Source organism: Montipora foliosa, chromosome 9 (assembly GCF_036669935.1).
Source record: "Montipora foliosa isolate CH-2021 chromosome 9, ASM3666993v2, whole genome shotgun sequence".
NCBI lineage: Eukaryota > Metazoa > Cnidaria > Anthozoa > Scleractinia > Acroporidae > Montipora > Montipora foliosa.
The window spans coordinates 47,648,190-47,673,863 of record NC_090877.1 but is presented as its reverse complement, the minus strand read 5'-3'; the positions used below and the strand labels follow the sequence as shown (position 1 = coordinate 47,673,863).

General features: G+C 40.1%; 2 protein-coding genes across 4 annotated transcripts in view; one reads left to right on the top strand and one right to left on the bottom strand.

Moving 5' to 3' along the window:
* The first annotated feature begins 4,084 nt into the window (after positions 1 to 4,084).
* Positions 4,085 to 16,241, top strand: LOC137970584 (gelsolin-like protein 2). 2 transcript variants are annotated; one of them, XM_068817111.1, is made up of 17 exons: positions 4,085 to 4,151; positions 5,113 to 5,195; positions 5,330 to 5,419; positions 6,320 to 6,409; positions 6,958 to 7,059; positions 7,455 to 7,552; positions 8,081 to 8,177; positions 8,788 to 8,883; positions 9,233 to 9,301; positions 9,538 to 9,571; positions 10,381 to 10,430; positions 11,365 to 11,399; positions 13,502 to 13,602; positions 14,485 to 14,576; positions 15,145 to 15,265; positions 15,454 to 15,492; positions 16,061 to 16,241. In XM_068817111.1, exons 1-17 carry the CDS (start codon positions 4,106 to 4,108, stop codon positions 16,123 to 16,125), a joined length of 1,308 nt encoding a protein of 435 aa, XP_068673212.1. In that variant the 5' UTR covers positions 4,085 to 4,105; the 3' UTR covers positions 16,126 to 16,241. The 2 variants fall into 2 exon arrangements, with proteins under 2 accessions (XP_068673212.1, XP_068673211.1); XM_068817110.1 differs by lacking the exon at positions 4,085 to 4,151 and adding an exon at positions 4,873 to 4,919.
* Positions 16,242 to 18,659: 2,418 nt separating this feature from the next.
* Positions 18,660 to 25,674, bottom strand: part of LOC137971160 (monocarboxylate transporter 10-like) — a 12,454-nt gene continuing 5,439 nt past the window's right edge. Inside the window, exons 3-7 of one of the 2 annotated variants that reach the window (XM_068817904.1) lie at positions 23,415 to 23,645; positions 21,908 to 22,242; positions 21,581 to 21,724; positions 20,633 to 20,858; positions 18,660 to 19,452 (exon numbers count right to left, since the gene is read on the bottom strand). In XM_068817904.1, the coding sequence (XP_068674005.1) occupies positions 19,115 to 19,452; positions 20,633 to 20,858; positions 21,581 to 21,724; positions 21,908 to 22,242; positions 23,415 to 23,645 (1,274 nt within the window). In that variant the 3' untranslated portion in view covers positions 18,660 to 19,114. The remainder of the gene's footprint in view (positions 19,453 to 20,632; positions 20,859 to 21,580; positions 21,725 to 21,907; positions 22,243 to 23,414; positions 23,646 to 25,674) is intronic. The other variant, XM_068817905.1, reaches the window with a different exon arrangement.

Here is a 25,674-nt window from a genome sequence, read left to right as displayed (position 1 = left end):
AAAAAAAGAAAAATTCAGACTTAAGATAACTAAGGGAAGGAAGACAAATACAAATGTCGGGGCACACGGCAGCAACGAATAGGCACATTTCCAAGTTCATGGTTTGCCTCGTCTTCAGGAGAGTCTAAGTGCGAAGTATGAAAATTAGTTTTCATCTATATCTAAAGTAAACCTAACTTCCCATAACAAAAACTTCGCACTCAGACTAGCTTTGAAGGCATAGGGAAGGGGGGTGGGACAGATAATGAACTCGGAAATGGCTGTTTACTACGGACCCAAACAAAAGGTGGCAGTGCCAATACTTTTCGATTTATTTGAATTTTCTCGAGTATTCACCATTTTCTCAATGTTTTTGTCATGATAAACCAGTACTAATCCTAAAGTTTGCCCCGATGAGAGATAACATCCCTTGCTATACCCATTACTGTTGGTCACAGAGGCGGCAGCGAGCGACTCCAGCTTCAATGCTGCTATTGTTTTGCAATACAGTACAATATATTTTATACCTTTTGAATGCCTTGTAAATCCCACGGTTGCTTTGACTCCGATGCTCAACACTCGATTTGGCCGCCTTGTTTGCATGATGAGGCCATTTTCGAAAAATCAATATTTCCCATGCTTGAATGTGAAGATATATTTACATATCATCCACTTTCTTTGTCTTTGTCCTACACTGTCCTCACTAATCAAGTTCCTCTTTCTGAATCTTAATATATCGAAAAATTCCTTTACCAAATTTCGACCCCAATGCAGGGCTCTTCTCTTTTGCCCATGACTGACGGAGAGAAGAGCTCTGGGGAACCCTGAAACCAAATGTCTTCTAATTGGTTTTTGTAAAGAACAATCAATAGCGTCTCTGATTGGTACAATCATGTTTGCACGAGGAGTGGACAGGGACCGTAAGGTTCAAATAGCCAGTTTTTGGCTATAACGACCCCATTGCGCATTTGCTCTTACATAGATTTTCCCAGCGGCTCGGGTCAGGCGCAGGCAGAAGATCCAGGCTTCTGGTGAAGAGAATAAAGGTTTTACACTACAGCTATCATAAAAGAAATTTCTCTCCCGCGCTGTTGAAAATAGAAGGACAAATAGCGTTTAGTGTGTTTACATCACGACTCTAACAACATTTTTTCCTTTTTTTTTCAGTTTCAATTCACGGTTCGAACGCAGACGAAAAGATAATTGGCCATATGTAGCTTCTTCTCATCTCCACTGAAAGAAAGCAAATTTCATGACGTGGCACTGAAACTGTGTTTTAAGCAATGATCTTGCAACATTTCACGTTCATGCAAAGTTAGGTAGCATTACAATTCCAAATGCTCTTTTTTAGATTCTTTAGACTTATGAATGATGAGAAATAAATGAAAGAAAACAAATGGCATGCGGGATTTCAATCAATGCTCTTTTAGCCTGTTCAAGGCCCCCAGATAGTAGGGAAAGAGAAAAAAAGATGCGTGTGAAAAATGAGTGGGGGCCTTGGGTCGCCTTTTCTCTTTTTCCCGACTATCTGGGAGCCTGGAACCGGCTAATGTTCTTTGAGATCGCCGGTCCCGAGTCAACCAAGACGGTCTCCAGGGGTTTTGGACAAGAATCAAGAAAACAAGGCCTCTACTAAATTGGGTAATAGAGGAGCAAAACCAAAGGAGGAAATCAGGAAACATAAATCCTTTTTAGGGATAAACAAGCCGGGACAAGACCATGAATTGAGATATAGAACAAGAGAAAACAAAACACTCTTCTTAATTGAAAAAAGGACCACCCCTGAACGTTCCACAACGGGGCGGGTGAAGGCGTTCATAACTGGTGGTGACTAAATGGTACCCTGACTTTTTGTCAGTTTTGTAGTGCGCGACTGAGGAAAGAGCGGCGAAGCTTCGAAGGGAATTGGACAGGAGTATTTCGCACCCCATTCCCTTTGGCTTCTCCTGCAGGCCAGAGGGAATGATACCTTGACTGTTTGCTTTGCATGCGATCGCAACTTCTCAGTCAAGTGCTAAAATCCTGAATGAATTTTACTCTGTAGACTCAAACACATATTCAGGAAAAACTGTCTTGTTTTTGGGCGACTGCGTTTGCTGATTAGTAGAGAAATCTTAGGTCGCACTTTGAACCAATGAAATCCAAACACACCCTGATTTTCAGCGTTTTCTCGTGTTGGCATTATACTGGCTACGTGCGTTTTCTTCAATTTCTTTGTCTTTGTAATGTATTTTAATTTAGGCTACGTTCACACGGTACAGGACGAATTTTCTACCGGTTGAAAATTCGTCCATTTAGGGGTTCCGTTCACACGGATCCACGCTAAACGTACGAAAATTTAGACGCCTCGCCGTTCAAAAATTTGACCGCCAAAATCGAGGACGAATTTTCAGCCGGTACGGTCGAAAATTTAACCGGCGCGCTGTGAACACCTTGACCGTCTAAATTTTTGCACGGCAAAGGCGTGGTTGCATGAATGCGTGGTAACTCAGCTACTATTGTTAGCCTTTCTCTTTCTTGACGCCATTTTGGATTTCGCTAAGTAGCGCTCTGCGCATGAACAGATGGTAAAACCACTGACAAAGGTTAAACTTTAGTCCGATTCGTCACTTCCATGTGAACAGAGCAAAAATTATTGCACGGTTCCGTGCGAACAAAATGTACGGTCAAATTTTCAACCGGTAGAAAATTCGTCCGGTACCGTGTGAACGTAGCCTTAGAAGGCGTGGTCACATCCACTCAGCGAACCAGTATTCAGTGTTTTAATTCCCTGCGTTTCATAGTTAATGCATGGAGATGGTTATAAAACTCGGCAAGTCTTTTTGTTTCATGTTTTTGTCCGTATTTTTGGCCTTGACGGTGCACAAACACACCTTCCTTCGAGAAGATAACCAATCAATTCTTTCGATTAAATTATGCGCAACTAATTTGCGAACCCGTGCGAAGCAAAAACAAAAGATTGTGCACTGTCACTGTCAATTCAACATCGATTGCGACAACATTGTTCTCGCTTTTTAAAGCTTTAAGGTTTCATAACCAGTCCTTCGATTAGCTACGGTTTCATTGATAGTCTGTTTTCTTCAATTTTATTAGAAGTACTTGAAACGCTGAATATGCGACGGAAATGTAATGCAGCCCGGTAATTTCTTCCAAAATCATGGTTGTGCTTGGCGAGAAACAACTTCAAAGGGACCAAGGCCGACTTATTCCTATGCACTTTTTAACGAGATTTACTCCTGATGGCAAACTAATACAAAGCAAACAAAGATCTCCTCAAACTGAAAAAAAAAATAAAAAAGATAACCAGTTTCAAATTCGTTTATATCGTAACATTCCGTTCCTTTCGTAAATAAAGAAAGACTTACAAAATCTTACGTAAGAAACAGGAAGTCTATACTAAGGTAAGAAAATATCATAAGCCTTAATGATTACATTGATTATACCCGTGATTATAGGTCTTCAGCACATCGGAACAGACAGGCAAGCTAATAGGCCATTTTACAGTTGTTTGCTCTGCGACCTAGCCTATGAATGGCTGCGAGGCTGCCGGTGACCTTGCATTGATACAGTCCCGACTGCTTTTATCATGCAAATTGTGTTGTTGTAATTCTAATTAGTCCGTATTAACATTATAAAAGCATGGAGGTTTGTATCAAAACAGGGTCACCGGCAGCCTCGCTTCCATTCGTAGGCCAGGTAACTTAGCTACAACTGTAAAATGGTCTATTTGCAAGAAAATCGTCGAAAATTTTGAGGCGAGCTTCATTGTTTGCTGACAAGTCAATGAATAGAGTATTTTCTATTTCAATTTACGTCGTGACGAACATATATTATTGCGGGAATGAGAAACAAAAAGGGAGATTACCATGTCAAAAAGGCGAATTTTTTTTCTTTCGTCTCAGAAATTGATGGCTGCTGGTTACGAATGCCCGTCAAAAGTCGAAAAAAATGAATAACAGTAACATCTGAAAGTTATTTGCATTTCAATGTGCAAACTTTGAATTGCAGAATGTACTAAGTAATGCTCAAGGCCTGATACAAAACAACCAAATTTCCATAGTTTTATATTATAAGCCTCCATATGTGTAGTCCGGTGGATCCGATGCATGAATCACCACGGTGTCCCATGGAGACAGGCATACGTTTCCATGGAATTAGAGAAGCACAGCTCTGTAAGTTAATCTTAAATGTCGGCTTAAATTTCATCTCCTCTTGTCTAGCGCGTGGGATATCAAACTTTTTTTTCGAAGTTATAAGGTACTGAGGCTTTACCAGAAACTTTACACAGCTTAAGGTGAAGCAAGTCGGCAATGATTAAAAATTGATAAACTTGAAACGAAAGCATACAGCTGTTTCGAAAAATACTGTCCAAAAGAAGCGTAAGAGCGTTCGCGTTAATGCCGAAAGGTAGTGTGGGAGATATTCAATAAAATAAATTCAACTTATATAGTGAAGATCAACGATGGCGAGCTCTTTGGATGAAAGAGTTCTTTGGATATGGCGTTGATGAAGTGGCAGTACGCACAGGCTTATGTTGAAGCTCTCTCTCGCTATCAGGCCACCAAAACACGTCCAAAAACAAAAGGGTTCATTAGCCAAAACGATGGCTCTGCACGTGCGTCACGATTTGTGGTACATTTCTCCGACTTTCTCTGCAAAACATGACATAAAATAAGTAAGGCAAAAGTCGTCAGAATCATGCTTTGTCTGTGAATCCTAGCCCTTCGTTACTAATTCATGGCCTGGATCATTTGACTGAATTTTAAAACTCACGCATTTCTGAATGTCAGTAACATAGCATGAGCATGTATTTCTAGAGCATTGCCGTCATGTTTTCGCTGATTCAAACTGATAGTTTACCATCATGCCTTTCGGCATTGTCGCGTACGCTTTTATGCTCCTTTCAGACAACCTTTCTCGAAACAGCTGTATACTGAAAGGTATCCACACGACAGAAGTAAACTTCATAACTATTTTAGGATTGGATTAGCTGACCAATTAGATTTCAGATATCCACGAATGATTTTCTGCCATAGTTATCTTGACCGCGTTGTTGTGAAGAAAGTTGTTCTTTGTTGACAATACAGAATATACGACCTCTTTCCCTGACGTTTAAAATTCCTTAAATTGCAGTCATGAGTGGTCTGGTAAAGGCGAAAGTTTACAATTTGAGAGATTCAAATGTAGAAAAGCTTGGGTCCAACGAAGACAGAGCGGTAAGCTGTTGTTTAATTTAATTCAAGAATATGAAAAAGTGAGATGGACTATGTTTTTTGAAAAAATCCTGGAAGAAAACTGATTTTCAAGGTTTTCAAGACGTTTCGAATCATCTTTTAAATGGTCACTTCAGCTCAAGAAGAGTTCAGCCCAACACGAGCCAGCTTGGAGAGGGATGGAAGATAATGTAGGATTAAGAGTATGGAGGATCGAAAAGTTAGAGGTTGGTAGCTTTGTTTGGATAATTTTTTAACATCTGCTAAAGAAGCATAAATTTAGTAACATTCAATGTCTTAAAACTGATTGGTTTGCAGACTGTTAACATAGTTTCATTTAACATTTATGCAAACAACGGCATTATTTGAACACCTTGAAACTAATCTACCTGACAATGCCAACCAAGAAAACTGACAAAAAGAAAGACAGTATCGTAAAATTAGTTTCGTATGGTTTTTTTTAGGAATTTCTCGAAAGCTAGAAAGATGGATTCCTTAAATTTAGATCCATGCTGGTAAAATAAAATGTGTTTAGCTTTAAAATCTTTCTATGCTTGACTATGGGCGCATAGAAAGTCATCTTCAAATTTGTTTTGCTGAGTTAATCATGGAGCAGTTTTACCAGTTTATTAATATTAATATTCAGTCAGTCGGACACAATAATATTATTAATATTCAGTCAGTCGGACTCAATGTCCTGTATTTTCCTTAAAAGGACTAAGATTTCCAGCGCTCTCTAAAGTTCAAACAGAGTATCCGTCATCTTGATTTCATCTAAAATCCTCCGATCAATAAAATTTGATGTGAAAAAATTGAGCAAGAGCTAAGAATGAGCCAGGATATAGGAATCAGCTGTCTTTGGTGCCATAGGAGATTGTACTTAATAGTCTCAACAGTGTCCAATCCTACTCTGTCAATTTTACGTCATTCTGGAGCTAGTGAGAAGAAAGGCACACGAGTGCCTTTCAAAATGCTGGCTTGACGTTCGTGAAGCCGTAGTCATCGTTTTTGTGTTTCAGTGTTTCGTGAATCCACAAAGAAGGATCAACTCCTTGTATAAATAAAGTTGATGATTATGATGATGATGACTTCTAGACGCTCTTTCTATCCTTTTTTGGTTAATGAAGGTGAAAGATTGGCCAAAGGAAAAGTACGGAAGGTTCTACAGTGGTGACTCCTACATAGTTTTGTACAGTGAAAAGCTTGAAGGTTCAAAGGTGTGCACTTTTTTTTGCACAATTATCTTAGCTAGTAAATTACTTTACTAATTTTTGTCGCTTGCATGTTCAAATACATAGAAGTACCTACCCGATACTCCTGAGAATAAGTGACTAGAAGGTGCATACGTAGGGACATTTTTAACCGTGCCATCGATAGACTGAATTGACTAGAAATTGGACAGACTACTGTGCGGGAAGTCGGGGGTTTCGGCGTCTATGTCGCCGAAATTACATCTACAAGACAATGGTAAGAATTTCCTGTCTTTTAGCTTGGATGAGGACGGCAAACCGTCCATCCCATCCAACAACCTCTAGTCGTAAACTGCGGGAAGTTGAAAAACAAAAACCCACATACTATTTAAAAATAGTATGGCACTGAGGCTGGTATTGTGAAGGGCACGCATGATAAATTGGCGCTTTGCCTTGACGTGTTTATTCTTTGATCTCTCTCTCTCCTTGTCAATTTTGCTGTCTTTTTACAAGAAAATACCCGCCCATTTTATGAAAAGTTGAATATTTCGGTCAGTTATATTTATCTCTTGTAGAAGCCGGATAGATCACACCATGTGCATTTTTGGATCGGACAGAATTCTACTGAGGACGAATATGGAACAGCTGCTTACAAGACTGTTGAACTGGATACATACGTAAGAAAAGGGGGGAAATGTTAGCATTGTGTTGATATGGTGCATATGAGTTTGCAGACTGCAGACGCCATCTCAACCGGAATTGGGGTTGATCGTGTTAAAATTTGCCGGCAAGGAGAAAAGTAAATGTGTTTTTAGTTGGTAGTTCGTACAATCATATGTACCTTCACATCATATACCCTTTGTTTGCATTACGTTTTCCCAATTTTTAGATACTGTAACGCCCTATCTTTTCTTCGGTTATCGGTTACCTTTTCCACTTTGAACAATTTGTTTTCCGGGTATATGGTCAACCCGTCCATTTTCTCCGGACTTGGGAGACAAACATGAATATGAAAAATGGACACGGAGGAAACTGTTTGTTTGTTGCTTGGTTGTTTTTTTTTATTTTTTAGCTGGACGACGCAGCCATTCAGCACCGTGAGTGTCAAGAAGATGAATCAGTTGAATTCAAGGATTATTTTGGTGGCAACATTATCATTGATGACGGCGGGTCAGTCTGATATCACAGTTTGTGTCGATTGAATAAAAAGGCCATTTAATACTACCAATCGGATAAATAAATTAGTTTTCATTACGTTTTCCGATTTACATGTCCTGTGAATAGCCGCTGTCCACTTTTTTGAACATCCAGGGGCAAATCTGAGAAAACGATAATTGCCAAAGTTCTCGCGCCATATTTTCAACCAATCAGAAGTGAAACCAAAACCAATCGTGGCTCGCGCGTGCACATTTTCCCGCGCTTTGTGTCGGCTACGTGTGATTACTTCGAGTTTTGATTGGTCTACTGGATTGTCTCCGTCCTCAGTTTTTGATTGGCCAAAGTAATAACTCATGCACCAAAGTTTGGTTTTGCTTTTACGACACTCATTTGAATACCGCTCTATTGTCCTCTACTGATAGGATCTTGATTAGAAGAAAAACAATGATTACAACAATTAAAATAGAAAAAATTGTTAGTATGGTCTCAGCACTCGTTGTAAAGCTTACTAATTATATTTTCCTATCCACTTGACAACAGTATTGACTCTGGATTTAAACATGTGGACGTTGGAGCTCCTTTGAATTTGAAGGATGCTCTTGTTCATTTCAAGAAAGTCAAGATTGATAGCAAAGGGGTAGGAACAGTAATTTATCAACTTGTCTGTACATTAACTGCATATTTCATGTGTCTTCTCCTTTGAGGGATATTTTAGGGCACCATACAAAGCCATGTACAAGTAAATGACTTATTTGGGTGGGAGACCCGGTTAATAAAGGTGCGGAAGTACATCTAAGGGGACATTTTGTAGGAACAAAAAGGAGAAGAAGCGTTTTACAGCAAATGCTCCAATTTTTAAGATGGACAAGACGCCCGATGGACAAATCTTTACATGGATTTTCCCAGTATTATTTGTTTTCACTCTCTGATCTATTCAGCTAAAAAAAAATAAACACTACAACCCAAGAGTGATTAATATAATGCACTTCCCGCGGCAGGCACGGATTGCCGAGTTGTCATAGTGTCACCTGATAGATGTGGTATGCATAGCAATACGTTGAGTCAGCTACTTCAGAAAAAAATACCGCCTCTCAATCCGCCAAATAAAACCCATTGAATCTCAAATATGAACAACTGGCGAAGAAATGCTCCTAGCAGATTATTTCTCTTCGTCAAGTCGTGTTAGAATGAGTGATTTATCACGCAGAACAGTCTGTGTAACGTGCAATTTGTTTTGAATAATCCAGACTGAGGAGTATCGAGAGGTTAAGATGCCCCTAACCAAGGCAAATCTAAAATTCAGTGGACATGTGATTGTTTCCAGCGGAAAATGCATAATGCAGGTAAGTCTTTTATGAAAATATCCAAACTTAATGTTGATAGGTCTGAACCATTTTTCGGCGGAATATAAAAGGCTAGCTAGCTGTCATATCTTCTTGAATTTGTTCCATTCCATTGCTGAAACTTCGCTGCATGATCGGAAATGGTATTTGAACGGTTTTGCAGCACAACAAACAGCTCGCTCCCGGAACCATCACAGCTGCTCGGCTTCGGCTCCAAAGGCACGAGGGCAGGCGAAGGCTATGCAGTGACTGAATTGGAAATATGTAGCTTTTGTATAGGAAGAAAAATACGATAAAACAATTACACTGTTATAAGAACGTGCTTATCTGGTCTGTCTTTTTCTTTTAGATTAAGCCGGAAAGACAGGCTGCCATCGACAGCTTCAGCCCATTCATTGATTATTGGAACAAATTAAAGGTAATTTAATTATCTTGCCCTTATTAAGGTCAGTATAAAGAAACCTTTTTGGGGCCTTTTTTGAGTGTCGCAATTCCCTGTGTGTCTCCACAACTTTCGAGAACTTCAGGAAAAGCTTGGAAGAGATTAATTAAACAGAAAAGCCCTCATGTTCAGTGATAACCGACCATGTCCGCTTAACCTTTTTCTACCGCATGCCCTAACGAATTTTTCTTTTTCTTCTTCTTCTTGAGCAGAATTCAAAGCCAAAGGCTGAGTTCAAAATTTATGGTAGGTCTATGTGAATTTCAGGTGGTTCTAAAGAACAACATCCTAAGGGTTTCATTTTACGCTCGGTCCACTTCAATACAAATGGGATATGATTAACGTAACATACGCCATGGACATAGCTTACAAATCGAATTTTCCTATTCTGAGTTATGGGTTGTTTACAATTTACAAGCAAAAAGAGGCTGGTGGTTTCCGGTTGGTTTTAATGGTAAGAAAATTCCTGATGGGATCAAAGAATTCCTTTTGTAAAATTCTCTAACCGGAGACCTTGGGAGGTAGATAAACGGGGGATTGGTATGAGCAGCAAAGGTAACATGGAACATCGCCCTTCAGAAATTGTGGTTGAAATTTTGGACCACCTTTTAGCTAGACTTGTCGAATTTTCTTTGGGCGAATAAAAGTAGACTGATCACTCCCTCTCCAATAGCAATTTTCGGAAACTTTTGGTACATTGTTAACAACTACCATTTTCTCAGGACATCTATATTTTAGACGGCTTCTTTCGCAAGTTAATATCAGCTCCGATTTGGCAACATGTGTATACAGTAGCTTTAATTTTTCGCGGAAAATGGCAATATCACTAGATCAGAGAAAATAAAGCAGGGATATGCGAGAATCACAGCAGAATAAATGGTTTGCAACCAATCTCGACGGAGACACTGATAACAATGATGTAACGTTCAATTGCTCGTGGAGGAACAAAAGGAGCTAATGAAAGATCTTTTGTTTTCGTGAAATCGTAAGGGAAAACTGATCAGGTTATGATAACACTTTCCTTTATATCTCTTACCCGTTTCGTTCTTTTAAAGAGTCTCTGGAGGAGTTAAAAAATGACAAAGACATGAACAAACTCTACCAGGTAACAAACTGTTTTGTCACCCAGTAACACGATCATTATTGCTAAGGATAATTAAGAAAATACAACTATCATACCGGCCTACTCAACTTTCAGTTATCATGTAGCCGAATGAAAAGTAACAAAGCGTTTTTCAACGGCGGTTCTTTGAAATGGCTAGTTCGAAGCCAAGGCTTATCATTAATAAGTCATTGCAAGAGGTTGTGATTGGCAATTCTTGGTGTGCACTCACGTGATTAGACGACCATGTTCGTGTACAAAACAAAAACAAAATGTCGCTCGCGTTTTGCATAATAATAGAGCCAAATTCCCAAAGGGATTCTTCGCTGTTGTTCAGTACACCAACATGGCTGCCAATGACGATAGATCGACGACTGTAAGATTGTGAGAGATATAACCCAAATGACTCATTGGGTATGTCTGGCGGGAAATATCTTGTCATTCTGCTCCAGGGCCCGAAGTGAGAAAACTTCGTTTGGCGTCACCGTTTGTCATAATCTAAAGTGAACTGGGGATTGGGAACGAAGTTGGTGTTGTCTGCAAACGTCGATATCATGCACACATGTTCAGTCAAGCTCGGCGGATTTTTGATATGTTTAACAGAAAATGCGTATGGTTCAAGGCAAATGAATGTAGGCGAAACATAGTCTATGTTTGTTTACATGTGATAGTGTTTATTATTAGTTACTTTCATGGAGGTTAGCATAAGCATGGTTTGCATGATTTTCATGTAGGTTAGCATTAGGTTAGTTCTTGCCCAAGATTTACCTAAGAAAATAGGTTTGTATCATTTCTGCTTATTAAATACAAGGCCACTGAGCAAAGAAAGCTATAAAATGATGCAGTGGAATTGACAGTCATATAAAAGACAAGCACCCGAGTTATTGTATTTCTCCCTCAAATTTTAACACATGTGTTTTCATTGTTTTGCGGACAGAACGCGCCAGATGATGAAGCAATCCAACTGGTCAGGTGATGTCTGCTCAGCCATTGCTTATCAAACCAAAGCTCAATAAGAATCCATCACTTGTACCAGAAACCTATAAGGGTTGAAACGTGTAACGGCCCCTTGTGTGCTGGGAAACAAGCTTCCGAATATTCAATTTGCTAAGTACCATATTTGGAACAACAAGAGCAAGGGGTTTCCAAATATGGTACTTAGCACTGAAACATTCAACCAATCAGTTCGCACTGAATATTCGAAAGCTGTGAACGCGGGTTACACGTTTCAACCCTTATGGGTTTCTGCTTGTACTTATCGACGTGTCACTACACACCAGGTTTTAAGGTGTAATTACTTCATAGGTGGTTTGCAACTAATTTCTAGAGATACAGATAAAAATGCTGCAATGTACAATTGCTGGTGGACGAACAAAAGGAGCAAATATGAGATCGTTTGGTTTCGTCCACCAACATGGCGGCGATGACGTCACGTGAAAACCGCCAATAAGACCTCCCCTTGTATATTTACAACATTTTTTCAATCCATCTTGGTGTGCATTTAAATCCCAATTGTTGAAGTTCCATTCGCTCGAGTTTGAATATTCTCGAGTTCCTTTAGTATTGTAGGGAGTGCCCACGGAATCGGTCAGTACAGAACGCAGACCGCGAACTGGGTATAAAACACGGACTGAATATAAAACGAGGACGGCGGAATAGGTATGACACAAGGACTGAGTATCAAAAAACGGAGTATATAACAAAACTAGGATTGTTCTGGCCCAGATAAAGATTTTAAAAAGGCCTTGAGTCCTCTTATTCGGTGTCAAAATATTGTCACGTACATGCACAGAAATGCTCAGTTACAAAATCGACCAGCTAGCGAAAGTAAGAATAGAGATTTTATCTCAAAATTGTACTTTACTCCGGGAGTTTAACACTAGGGGGAGTGGAAAAATTGTTATGGGGAAGAACGGAAACACTTTAGGCATGTACTTCAACTCTACGTATATTTCTATCTTTTATATTAAAGTCTTCTGACTGTTGTTGTTCGTAGTTTGAGCCAGGATGGCCGGATGGATTCAAAACACCCGAAGGCTGTTTTGGATCGTCACGCAATCTTTACTTCCAAAGTCTGTATAAGCGGCTAGGCCAAAGATGAAGTCGGTAGTGTGTACGCGTAAATCAGGACATGGACTATAAAAGTTGTTCTTTTGGTCAAGTGCTGTTTACAGACGGACCCGTGCAACACTGACGTGAACAATCGCAACAAAACATTGATTTTGCGAATGGGTAAATAGACCTCTGTAACAATGGCATCTCCCACTGAAGTCCTTCAAATTTCTCAGTTTCTAAACATAAACCTGGTGACCCGAGAAGAATTCCATAAATTACTTTCTTGTCTTACCTCAGATAAATACAAGTAAAAGCGTTTTTTGCAATTTCAACTAAAACCTTGAGCTATTGATCGTCGTTTTGAGCAGCCTAAAAAAACCCGCGTCTTATACCATCACAATTTAATGCTATTGTTCAATCCTTGTCGTCAGCCTGTCGCCATTTCGTTGCTCTGTGCCTTTTTCACAGTGTTTTGTACTCAATAGGCGTTTTGTGCCTAGTTCGCAGCCTTCAGTCCGCATTTTATACTCAGTCCATATTTTATACGTGGTCCGCAGTCCGGGTCGGCAGTCCGTGTTTTATAATGACCGCCACGGAATGAAGCGTTTCTGCTCTTGGTGCTGACCAAAAGAAAAGCGGACTCTGAGGACCAGACTGAGGAATCACTTAATGAATTTAAAGCCATTATCACATGCATGTAGAATTTATATTGTATATGTTATATTTTAGTTACTTATTTATTCATTTATGTATTTTACTTTATCATTTTGGGACTTCTAGTATAGTCTTTTCTGTTTTAGAATTATACTGATTAAAGATTAAAGATAAAATTAAATAACATGCAGAATCGTTCCACTCACTTAATAAACATGCAAAAAGAAAAGAAAGAGAGAAATAAAAACAGTGACATGGCTAGAAGAGTGTCCAGAGCTGGAGTCCCGCTCTGAGCTCAAGTCCAGGACTGTTTCAAAGCCTCGGATGTGCTGCCTTTCTCCATTATAAACAATCGTATTTTGCAGATTGAGCTTAGATAAGGGCAAATCTGATGATCCTTTCACAAAAGTGCCGCGCAAGGAAGACGCGAGCCCTCACACTCCTTTACAGGACATGTCTGAAGATGGTATGTTGTTTTGTATGGCTCCTTTCTTAAAATACACACGCATTGCAGGCCTATGCATGTTTTTAAGCCCCCAGGAGCCCCCTCCGCAAAATACCGCGAAATTCAACAATTAGATTAAGCCTTGCATTCGATATCTTTGGAAATCAGGCCCCCCTTTGAAATTGGCACTTGGCGTCTGTGCATCAGCATGGTTCTGTAGCCAAAGAGCCATCTCATATCGAACCAGCGCGAATGGAATAATTGTTTCATTAAATTTTTATTAAAATTCTGGAAGCTTGGACACTTGAATAAAGCCAAATTTTTCAGCTTGACAACACTTGACGCAATCAGTTTCCATATTACCGGTAGGTCATACGGTATATGAGTTGATAACCAAGAATGAGTGAACCAGAAAGCTAGAAACGCGATAGCTAAGGTTGAATATTAAATAAAACCATGGACTTATCCTGTACCCAAATACCCTCCCGCCAGTTCGGAAGGGCCTACATAGACTTCCCGTGAGTGAATCCTGGGTTTTACTCGTGAGTCTGCGGCTCAGCTAAATTCACTCTGTTTTTGTCGTTTTCAGTTTTTTTTTTCCGGATTTCTTTAAAGCCTTAACAGACGGTCAAGAAGATGCCATCGTGTTTACAAATAAAGTCTGCGGCAGTTGTCCTATATTTTCTTACCGCAGCGCTCAAATTTGAGTGTTCTTATAATAGAGTCCTTGCCAAACCTTGAAAAGTAGTATCATTCTTATTAAGTTCTTCATGGCGTCAGCGACTCTGAAATATAAATTTAGGTAAACCGAGTCATGGATTTCCGCTAGTCATTTGAGGATAAGAAAATCCGACGCAAATGATAGATAGATAAACGTCTGCCTCTTTTACTTATATATTGCAGTGTTTATAATGGAGACTCTACAGGGTTTGTTAGTATTCATTGGTTCGAGGGCCAGCTCCCAAGAAAAGCAAAGGGCCATCAAATATGTTGACGTAAGTTGAATGTCAGGTAAAATCAAAGAGAGCTTGAATAGCTATATTGGAGATTCGACTTCTTTTGGTCAAGTGAGTGGACTGAAATGGCGAGGAACATTTCAACGAATACAATGCTAATTTATTTAGCCTTCGATTGCCACACCCAACAAAAGCTGATTTCCAAGTCGGGCCTAAGTAAACATATTTGCAGTAAGTATTTTAGAAAAACTGTAGTCCAACGCAGCAGGAACCAAGGACGGATGCAAGTTTTTGTTGGAAGACTGACAGTGCTCAGTAGTGCATTGTATCCATCGTACTTTTAACTACGCTTGAAAAACGCAGGTTTTGACAGTCCAAATGCTAGATCAGTTTCAAGCCCTCTGAGATTATAGGTTCATAATAATTATGCTTTTGTCGTCGAGGTAATCCTTACAAAATGTGTGAACGGCAACTCACAAGAACCAGAGAACTCTGCACCGTGAAAAGCTAAGCAACCGGATAGAACAGGTTAAAAGAAATACACTGTGCTGTCAGCAAAAACTAGGAGCTGTGTCATTCACGATTTTAAAATGTTTTTTTTTGGTAGAAATATGGCGGTCGGAATTGCTCTTGCAGTATCAGAAGGGAATGCCAGGGTTCTATAACAGGATCGTGGAAAAAGTTCTTTCTGGCTTTGAATAATTTTCATGTCAAGATGCCGGACGAAGGTAACAAATTTCCTGGCACACGGACTAGCTATTGACTTAATGAGTTAGTGAGTGAGTGAGTGAATTAGTGAGTGAGTGAGTGAGAGACTGGGTGAGTGAGTGAGTGAATGGGTGGGTGGGTGAGTATATGGATGAAAGAATCGGTAACTGACTGACTGATTGGTTCTTTGACTTTTCTTTGATCACAGGTCTTGAGTGTATTGCAAAAGAGCAAAAGGGATGCATGGGTAAGACCTTTTTTTGAGACGCACAATATTATATTTGTGAACCGAGTAGCAAGATTCCGAACCATGCGCGGGTATACAAGTACGCAAAATACTCGACAGAACTTCTGTGAGCAGCATCATTATTTATATAAAAAGCCACCTTATGTAGAGTTACGTTTTACAAACGCCCATCCTTTCACGGAAACACACCAGTTCAACAAAATGTTGACCTACTTCAAACTTATTGGCTTCATAGCTCAGTTCAGATGCCTATAAAAAACAATTGCTTGAATTGACCGGGTATGTGCAAGGATCTGTCCTCCCTTTCATGTGTAACCCACACTTCAAATAGATGCTTTTTTTTTCCAGATTTATATTTATTACGTAATTATGAGAAAGCCGACTGTAATCAGCGTCACTTCAAAAGTATACCATGACCGGCTGCCACTCATCTGGATAAAGTGGCTGAAGGAAGGAAGCATTGTTAACTGGAAATACTTTCGACCCAAAATCGGAAGTTACAGTAAAGCCAGTCACTGAAAATATACTTTACCACAAAACATTCAAAAGTAAGTGTTTCCTTTTCCAGGCGAGGAGTTAGCGGGAGCACAAAAGATGTTTGGACCATCACATGTAACTGATGTGATCAACTGACTGGAGCAGTCCTCCACAGACCGATTTACCTTGGATTTATTAAACATTAATCGCTGTTATTCCACCTTTTTTCTCATCTTTTTTCACGATAATAAAGTAACTTACAAGTAGAGACGGATTTCTACAGTTATTGTGCTTTATTCTCTTCAATTTTATGACAACATATGAGAGCACTTTTTTTCACTAATGTAACAGCTCTCGTAACTGCTATTGTTTGGTATTCTAAGCAGCTTCTATGGTTTTAAGTCTAAGTCGTTGTCTCAATTGTTTAGTTTTTGTTTTTCGCTGGGGTAGCGAGCGAATCGCATTATACGTTACGAGAGCTGCTGCATCACCCCTTTTCTTGCCCGTTATTGTCTTTCGGCTGAAATTTGTAACCGTGCACCCCAACTTCAAGCCCATGCCTAAGCGTTTCTTGCGTTGGCGAGATCGTCTCATGAGATGGATGCGACTAGTTGTTGGAGGACTTAACGTTTAATCATTTCTTGAGATTATTGTGCATACATTACATTTTGCATAAATATGCAATTCCAAAAGTCGTAATATGTGCCTTTTTCCTAGAATCCCTCGTTTCCTTCTCTGCAGACACAGGTTTCTTTGTTTGTTTGTTTGTTATTTGTTTGAGCAGGTTGAAGTTTTGGCAGCTATTCAGCTGATGTGGACTTGCTATAACCCACCCACCCACCCATATAATCACAGAGGACAGCCACAACACCGGGAACTTCATCCCCTACTCTTCTCGAATAGCGTGAGGGTTCGTTAACGTCCCACAGGGAACTAATGAACATGGAAGATATTTGTGAGATGGGGCCTACGGGTTTATAGTCCTTGAAAGTCTAACCATTTGCGGATGTAATAACAAAGGCTGCACTTTGTCCTCAGTTATTTTAAGACCCTGAGTGTTGGTCCGGCCAGAGTAGAACTCACGACCTCCCGCATGGCAGCCGAGTGCTCAACCAACTGAGCCACCGGTGCGCGGTGGAGTAGCTCATAGAATGCCTTTCATGGGATCTTCGCAACTCTAGATTATAGACCAACTTCGATATATTAGAATTCAACTTAAAACAATGAACATGATCTCGAGGCTCTGGGGAATAAAAATAAGGATTTGTATGAGTTTATTCCTCTGAGCCTTGAAACTGAATTTTAATATATCGAAATTGGTCTATTTGATTAAATCAGCTTAAATCGCTGCAAGCAGCTGCTTTAATTTTGTTCAGTATCAGCGACAATTGTTTCTTGTGCAAAAATCATTCTTGCTGACTGGTCGATTGTTTTCAGCAAATTCACAACCCGACATGCTCATTGAACCGTATACTCCTTTCTCTCTTTTTCTAAAAATGTGTTAACACTCTCGATGCGGGCACCTAAATCAAGTTACCCTTACTCGAATGGAAGCTAAATTCATTCACTAGAAAAAGAAACCGATTTGACATGTACTTTGAAATTGAGTCGATGTCTCCAATCCGGAGTTCGCTCTTGGATGGGTGGGGAGGGAAAAGGGCAACTCGTACCCAGATCTCCCAGAGAGAGATCTGGGTTCGAGATTACGGCAACATGTATTTTGAAGAGCTCCATGTATGAGAGACATTTCTGAGCAGCGGAGAAAAGCATGTTATGATTTCAAGATCATGGCCGTTACGAGGGCTTCTTAGGCAGTAACGAAAGGGAATGTCTCTTGAAGAATTCAAGAACGGGCATGAATTCTTCACCCTTTCCACGCGTTACTGCTTAAAGTCACGTTCACAAGTTCACAAGTTCACGAAAAACAAAGCGAGTATTGCCATAAGAATTCACTGCCTAAATCCACAAACTTATCCATCTCAGTCAAGGGAGGGGTGGGGGGTAACCCTGCGATGGATTAGCTCGGGAAGTAATAATTCTCCCAGTTTCTTCATACCACCGAAACCGGCTCCGGCCGTATGGGCCTCCGTTGTATCACACTCGACTTTATCTTCACTTTTACCTACAAGTCTTGCATGAGAATTATTACATTATAATATGGAATTAAGAATGGTCGCTCGTGCAAGCCAAATCTTATTTAAGAGCTCGGCTAAAAATAGCTTGATCTATGAAAATGCCGTTGCATAGACATAGTATAGAATTGTAGACTATTGGTTCGGTCTAACTATTATAACAGCATAAAGTGTTAAAATAAGTTGGAGCCCTTGCCGTTCTAAGCGGTCGAGTAGATCTTACTTCAACCTGCCCGGCCGAACTTAATCAGTTCTCGACGATATCTGTTTTCCGATGCTGACTCTGGAATACTCGGAAAAATCCTAATGCCCCTTTGCAGCAGCCGAACCTACGACCTTCCGAACTTAATTCTTGTATTTCAGTTAGGCACGGCGACGCGACGCAAGCGCGACGTTAAATGACATTAAATTCTCCGAGGAGACAGGAAAGTAATTTTAAACCAAAAGTTTGGGCTGTAGCCCACGACGAGGGATGAAACTGCAAATGAGAATCCTGCCTTCATTCGACTACGCTATGTGATTGGCGGGTTTGGTTACGACGAAACAATCTCGCTTAGATGCTTTTGTTAAAATTCTTTAATGTACTCTTCAGAACAACAAGTTAATTAAAGGATTTATGTGGAACGAAAGCAAGGGAGGTTGAATTTCTGATCAATTCCTTTCTTTGCAACAGGGTTGATTCCAAAATTACTTTCATGGGTAGTTCGGTTAATACACTTTACACAATGAAAGTATTGAGATAATCGCGGAACTATTTCACCGGAGCGTTTCGTGGAAAACGTTTTCTTAGCATTGCCAGCGTTTTCGCTGTTCATGGTCCCTTTTGTCTCCCGTGAAAAACCGCCCGTTCAAAATTTTCCTTCCCTTGAAAGTGTCTTATTGTTCAAGTATTTTGTGATCGGTTCATCCCGTTAAACAAACTGTTTTTGGATGATTATAAAGCTGAGTCCAAACGCCCCCAGCGCTCTTACCACCAACGTCTTGAATCTTGAAATTTTCTGTTTCGTGTCCTGTCAGACGTCCGTTTCTCTTTCAAGCTTATCGAGTACACAGCGAGATCCACAAACATCCCCCAATCTGTTTAATTGGAGACAAGATAACGAGGGCCGTAAGCCGCAATTACTTGTGTCATAAAGAACACTCGTATTACCAGAATTTCTTAGATTATCCGCTGAGTCTTTTTCCGCTGTACTGTCTTCTCCCGAAAATTCCTTGTCTGTTTTAACGTCTTCTGTTTCCTCGTAAGGCATGAAAAACGAAACAAAGGAAAGAGTAAAAGTTCCAAGTGCTATGGCACCACCAGCCACGAAGAAGGCGTTTTTATATGAACCAGATACTTTGAAAATGAAGGCTAAAAGAGAGAAAGAAATTAAAACATGGTAATCATCGGTGTAAACTGAGATGTCCAGGTTTATCGTCAGAGCTATAGCCTCCACTGGATAAATATAAATATTATTACAAAGTTGAGGGGTTGGGGAGTGCAAATCAAAGGATCATGGTCTCCAAATCTGTTGGCCTCTTCGGAAGCGCCCTTCTCGCACGAAACTCTCTCTCTTTCGCAAGCTTCTGATACCTGTATGAAGGCTTTATCGTTGTTAAGTACGTTGCAGTGCTATGTATGTGTCTCTTTCAACAAATTATCACAGAGAAAATACTCAAACTATCCAATGGGTTGGAGGTGAATACTTGCAGCCGCCTCTAAGCGCGAGAATTTGTTTGCTTTCTGCTCAAATTTGGTTTTGTGGCTCATAAAGTAGCACAGGATAGTCTTACTTTAAAAAAAAACTAAGTAACTTAATATCACTATTAAAACGCGCAGGCATGCGGGGCTGCGCAGTGGTGAGGGCACTCGCCTTCCACCAATGTAGCCCGGGATCGATTCCCAGACTTGGCGTCATGTATGGCTTGAGTTTGTTGGTTCTCTACTCTGCTCCGAGAGGTCTTTCCTGGATACACCGGTTTTTTCCCGTTCCTCAGCAACCAACATTTGATTTTATCTGTTCTGATTTTAGTTGATTTGTAGTCTCCCCAATTCGTAGAGCACTAGTGCTCGCCTAAATAACCTTGAGACTTAAATAAAGTGACTATTGTATATATTCAAGTTATTATAATGAATTTACGTATATACTGAACAACATTTTAGCTTTTTACATGTAATTTGTTTGACCCCAAAAGCATTTTGCTTTGGTCCTCTTCGTGTATAAAGGATTAATATGATAGTGACGGTTAAATTTAGACAGTGAACTAAAGGCGATTTCAAACAACCGATAGCAATCAGCTGATGAGTGGTATGCCACGATTCTTCGACCGTGCAATAATCTGTCTGACAAGCAACCTGGCTTCCAAAAAGTTTTCGTAACTCAATCGCGAAAATTAATCGGTGTGGAATACGACTGGCGTTCAGAACGGTTCGAACCCTGCTTGGGGCTCACTTTTTCAATTGTCCTTTCGCCCTTTGTGACTGTTCTAGTAACTTTATTACTGTCCATTTCTTATGAAGAACGAAATGACATTAGGGAAGGTCTACCCACCTGCCAGCGGTGGTCCAAATATTATAGAAATGGAATTAACCCCATACAAGCTTCCTAAAGCTGACGGCAGCTTTTCCGGTCCAACGATGTCGCTTGTGGTGATAGCAATAAGCAGAACAAAGCACCCATCAAATGCACCAAAACTAAGAGCATATATTATGAGCCCTGTGTAATCCAAAGCCAGCGGACATAACGTACAAGTAACGGACATCATCATAAAAGATATCTGAAAAAGACAAAACTGGAATGATGTTTTTCAATGTAAGCCTTAAGTTATTGCATTCTTACGAACAATGGCGCGTTAAACATTAACGGTTTTACGTGAAGCTGGATTAGGAAGTGTACCGAGTGGCGTAGACAGGGTAGAACGGGCATGCTAATGATTACGCAGGTAATTGGAACGATAAGGACGGGGATAACGGTGAGGTTAGTGGAAGCAATGATAACCACGACGAGATGATTGATGATGCGATGATGACGATTGATTATGATGACGATCATGATGGTGATGGTGATGTAGGCGTAAACTATGTAATCTAAGAGCTCCCCCCCAAAAGGTATCCATTACTTCTGTAAATGATGAGTGTGTTAGCTTCAGGAAGCGTTGAAATGATAAGAAAAAAGTATTATCCTTGTGAGAGACGATAATATTGCTCCTTCTCTTGGGGCACACCCTCCCTAAATTTCCAGTTTCGTCAACACTCTCACAGATCGTTTTTTAAGTTACGTCTCTTGTTTCGCCACTGCTGCCACTCGACTAACGCACATCACGGCATAGCTTCAGTTTGTAAAGTAAACTTGTTTCATCCAAGAGTCCATCACCATGGACTCTTGTTGCATCCAATCCCAAAATGACAACGGAAAAAATAGATAGTCAGAGATAACGATCTAAATACAATTGAATCGCAAATATCATAATGTGGGGGGGCGAAAAAAATTGGTACGTACCTGCAAAACATAGAAACGATTTATCTTTGGATGATAAAGCACAATACCGAAGACAAAACGTGACACAGTGGAAGAAATTGAAAGGTAACCAACTAGAAGAGAAGCCTCGGAACTAGGAATGCCAAGGTTCATTGCGTGATTCGGCTGAAATTTACAAGGAGAGGGGAAAAAAATATTAACAAGTCATCGCTGAAGGTTTTGCAGCATTTTAGAACACGCTCATGGAAATGGCAGACTGATTGACTAAGGGAGAAACTGATCCACTAAAGCAATCACTGACTGACAGATAGACTGAGACTGATTTATATTATGGTTGTGTTTCCTTACCAGATGAATGAAAGGAATAAAGTAACCAATGAAGAACAGAGACATGGATACCACCCAGAATACAAACGACTTCATCCTCCACACGGACGGATCAAAGAGCTTGGGTCGCTTCTCGTGTTTTCTACTAGCACGTTTGTACTTTGCCGGGAGAGGACGGTACATTAACGCGCTCAACAACATGACGAAGGAGAAACCACAAAGAATGCGAAGCATCGTTTTCCAGCCCATGTTTGACAAGATGAAGTCATAAAAGGGCCCCATTGCCAGTGTGCCGATACCACTTCCTGAAGTCACTATACCGTTGGCGAGAGCGAGATGCTTGTCAAAATATTCACCTGAAGAAAAAGAAACGATAGAATCTAGAAAATATACCATTGGACCCGGTTGTTCACGCTAATCCCAGATTTAAAATAACCAAGCAGTTTATTTCTCTACTCCCAAATGCTGTTCAACGCTGATATTCGGCAAAATTTTATATTGGTAGAAGTCGATTTTGAAAAACAAAAATGAGCAAAAGAAACTTTAAGCAAAAAGTTGAAAACATGAAACAAAAGTTTACGCTAATCCTGTATGAAGTTAATCGGCTTTCGACGTGACAACCGAGCCCTGGATGCTAATGCTGTGGCCAAGGGTTTAAAACGCCTGACTTGACATCAGGAGTTCAAATCCCACTTTGAACATAAGTTCAAGTTTTTCTGGATAATCTCCCGTTTAACGTCTCAACTGATTTTCTTCAGTTTGTTACATTTAGTTCTATCCAATACATCACTGGCCATCAAAATCCCTTAAGGAGAGCATTCAATTCAGAATCATTATCAAGGATTCTATACTGTAGCAAGCTTAATGCCGCATTTGCTAGCAAAACGGACCTATGACGTTAAAGAGATGTTTCCACGTTTTTCGGTCGTATCACATTGTTATTGCTTGAACTAGAGTTGTATTTGTTTTTGTCTATTCGGTCTTGCGCAGTGTTAGCAAAAAAGTAACATACGATGCCCATGGAGAAACGAAAGAAGAACATATTGCGGAATGCCGGAGCAATGGCATCCACTGACTTGATATCACAGTCAGCACGAAAATGCAAATTCGATCTGCTTGCCAGACGGGCTAAACAATAATGTCGGAAATTGACCAGAAAAAAGCCGACGACGCGTACTTTTTTAGAGATTACTTACTTCGTACTTGTGTTTCATAGTGGTTATTATATGGCTTTTTTAGAAAACTCATGCAGCTTTTTACAATCTCTTATTTCACTTCATCAGCATGGTACAAAGTTCTCCGTTATACTTAGGGATTGGCTCTAATGTTTCTTATGTATGTTTCTAGATGCCTATTGTACAGAGCCCACATGTTAAATTTCAAATGAGAAGTTTACGAGTTGAGCTACGCAAAAATATCTCCGGAATCAGAATTCAATTCTTGCTATAAAGTAAACACAATATCAGCTTTTTTGAAAGAATTCCTCTCGTGTTGCCTTGCAGCCAGCGAATTTCAATTAATAACTTACCCAACACAAGCATTGTTGGTGCATAGTTCATGCTCGACGCAAAGCCCCAAAGGACACTGTATGTCAGGTAAATGACATAGATGCTCTCAGTAAATGACGTCAGTAATAGACCAAGAACTCCGATAAGACTTCCAACAGATGCTACCAAACGACAACTATATCTTTGACACAAGCTGCTCGCTATGGGGCCGCAGAGGAAGGTCATGCCAAACGCGAGAGAGCCTACCCAAGCTATATATTAAAATAAAACAATGAAGAGTCAATTAACGAAGGTTGTGTTCTGCTTCAAAGTTTTATTATCTCAACCATCTGGCCCCAGTTGTTCAAACGATGGATAACGCTATCCACAGGATAAATCACTATCCAGTGGATAAACATTAGCAAAACCAATTGCACTATCCAATGGATAGTGATTTGTCCGGTGGACTAGCGTTATCCACCTTTTGAACAAATAGGGCTAGAACTCTGGGTTGATTCGGCTTGCAAAAAAATACAATTATTTCAGGGGTCATTATGGCCAGAGGGTTACTTTGTGACGTCTACACAAAGTAACGTGAATCAAGCCATGCAACTGTAGTGGACAACTAAGTGGGTAGGGTCGTACATTATATTTCATTAGCTGTATACTGTAGTACTTCCCATTGCTTTTTGTGCTAAATCCATTGTTATCTTTGTTCTTTCCATCGCTCTTTTGGCCATTTGTGAAGTCCGTTCAATGAGTTACGACACGACCCAACTGAGTAGATATTGAAGATTAGGTTAAATTAAAAAACAACAACATAATTTCAACAACGCTGCACATCGGTAGGCTTTGCGGCATAGCGTAACATGCTCCGACAGGTTTCCGTTCATTCTCGTCCCCAGAGTCCGCTTTTCTTTTGGTCAGCGCGGCCAAGAACACGGACTCTGGCCTCAGCCAAAAATACTCGCAGTCACGGTAATGGTGTAATGTTCTCATAAAAAGTCTTTGACTTGGGCCATTTTAGTTTCAATAGGAATAAAACGCAAACAAAGGTTACAAACAAACATTTGCTTGAAATGCATAACTTTTATAAACTTAACGTTTCGTATGTTACAACATACATCATCAGAAGTGATTATAATTCAGTTACAGATAAATTTAAATTCAAAAATACAACTGTACGGACTGGGAACTAACGAAATTGATTGACATAAAACGACAAGAATAACCTTGGTGTAATGTTGTAACCGTTGACGACCGCAATCTCGACCCCAGGGCTCTTCTCTTTTGCACATGATTGGGGTAGAGAACAGTTCTTGGGAACCCTGAAGCAAGTGTCTTCTTATTGGTCTTCGTGAAAAACAATGAAAAGGGTCTCTGATTGGTGCATTCGTGTTAGCACGAGGAGTGAGCATGCGCCGTGACGAGAATGCGACGAGAATGTTGATGACCGTTATTGTTTCAAATTTCTGAGAATGCGCAGAAAAGCCGTAAGTCTGTGATTCACGGACTTTTTGCTTTGGCTGTGGCCAGAATCTGTGTTCTGACCAGAAGAAAAGAGGACTCTGGGGCCAACGGTTATGAGACCATACCATTAACGCGACTGCACGCATTTTTGGCTGTGGCCAGAATGGTCCGTCTTCTTCGTTCTGACCCATGATGAAAAGCGGACTCTGGGGACGAGAATCGTTTCTGTGGGATCATTTGCGGTCCTGGGATCATTTGCGGACCCGTACAGATCGCATTTAGGTACTTATGATACAGAGTCTAGCCAAAGGCAAAGTATTTCAATATCCTGTCACGTGAGTTATAGTACTCGGCGCTTATTCGGAAACCATCTCAAGAAGTACATGTTAGTATCCTCACACTTGGTTCCTATATAAGACCTTTCCTACTCTTCTGCTTTCAATAATCCAAGATTACAACTAGTACCATAATACTATTTCGAGATATGTGCGGGCATCTACAACAGTGGTAAGTTCAAGCGAAACGATTTTTAATCTTCCTAGCCAATTAAAACAGTCACACTAAAGCAAAGCCCAAAATGTTATCTTTTTTTTACCAGCAGTCTCTAAATCGGCCTTGTACTGTTGGAAGAAAGCAACTGAGGTGTCGTTTTTTTTTTTTTTTTTTTTTGGTTAGTCATGTAATTCTAATTAGGCAAGTAGGTTCAATCAGTGAATTGTGCTTTGTATTGTAATGTAAGTGATGTTTTGTTTAGCATTGTAATATAAGTAATCTAATTATTTTTTTGTAAATATTGTAAGTAGTGTAAATATTAGTATTGTTAGTAGAGTA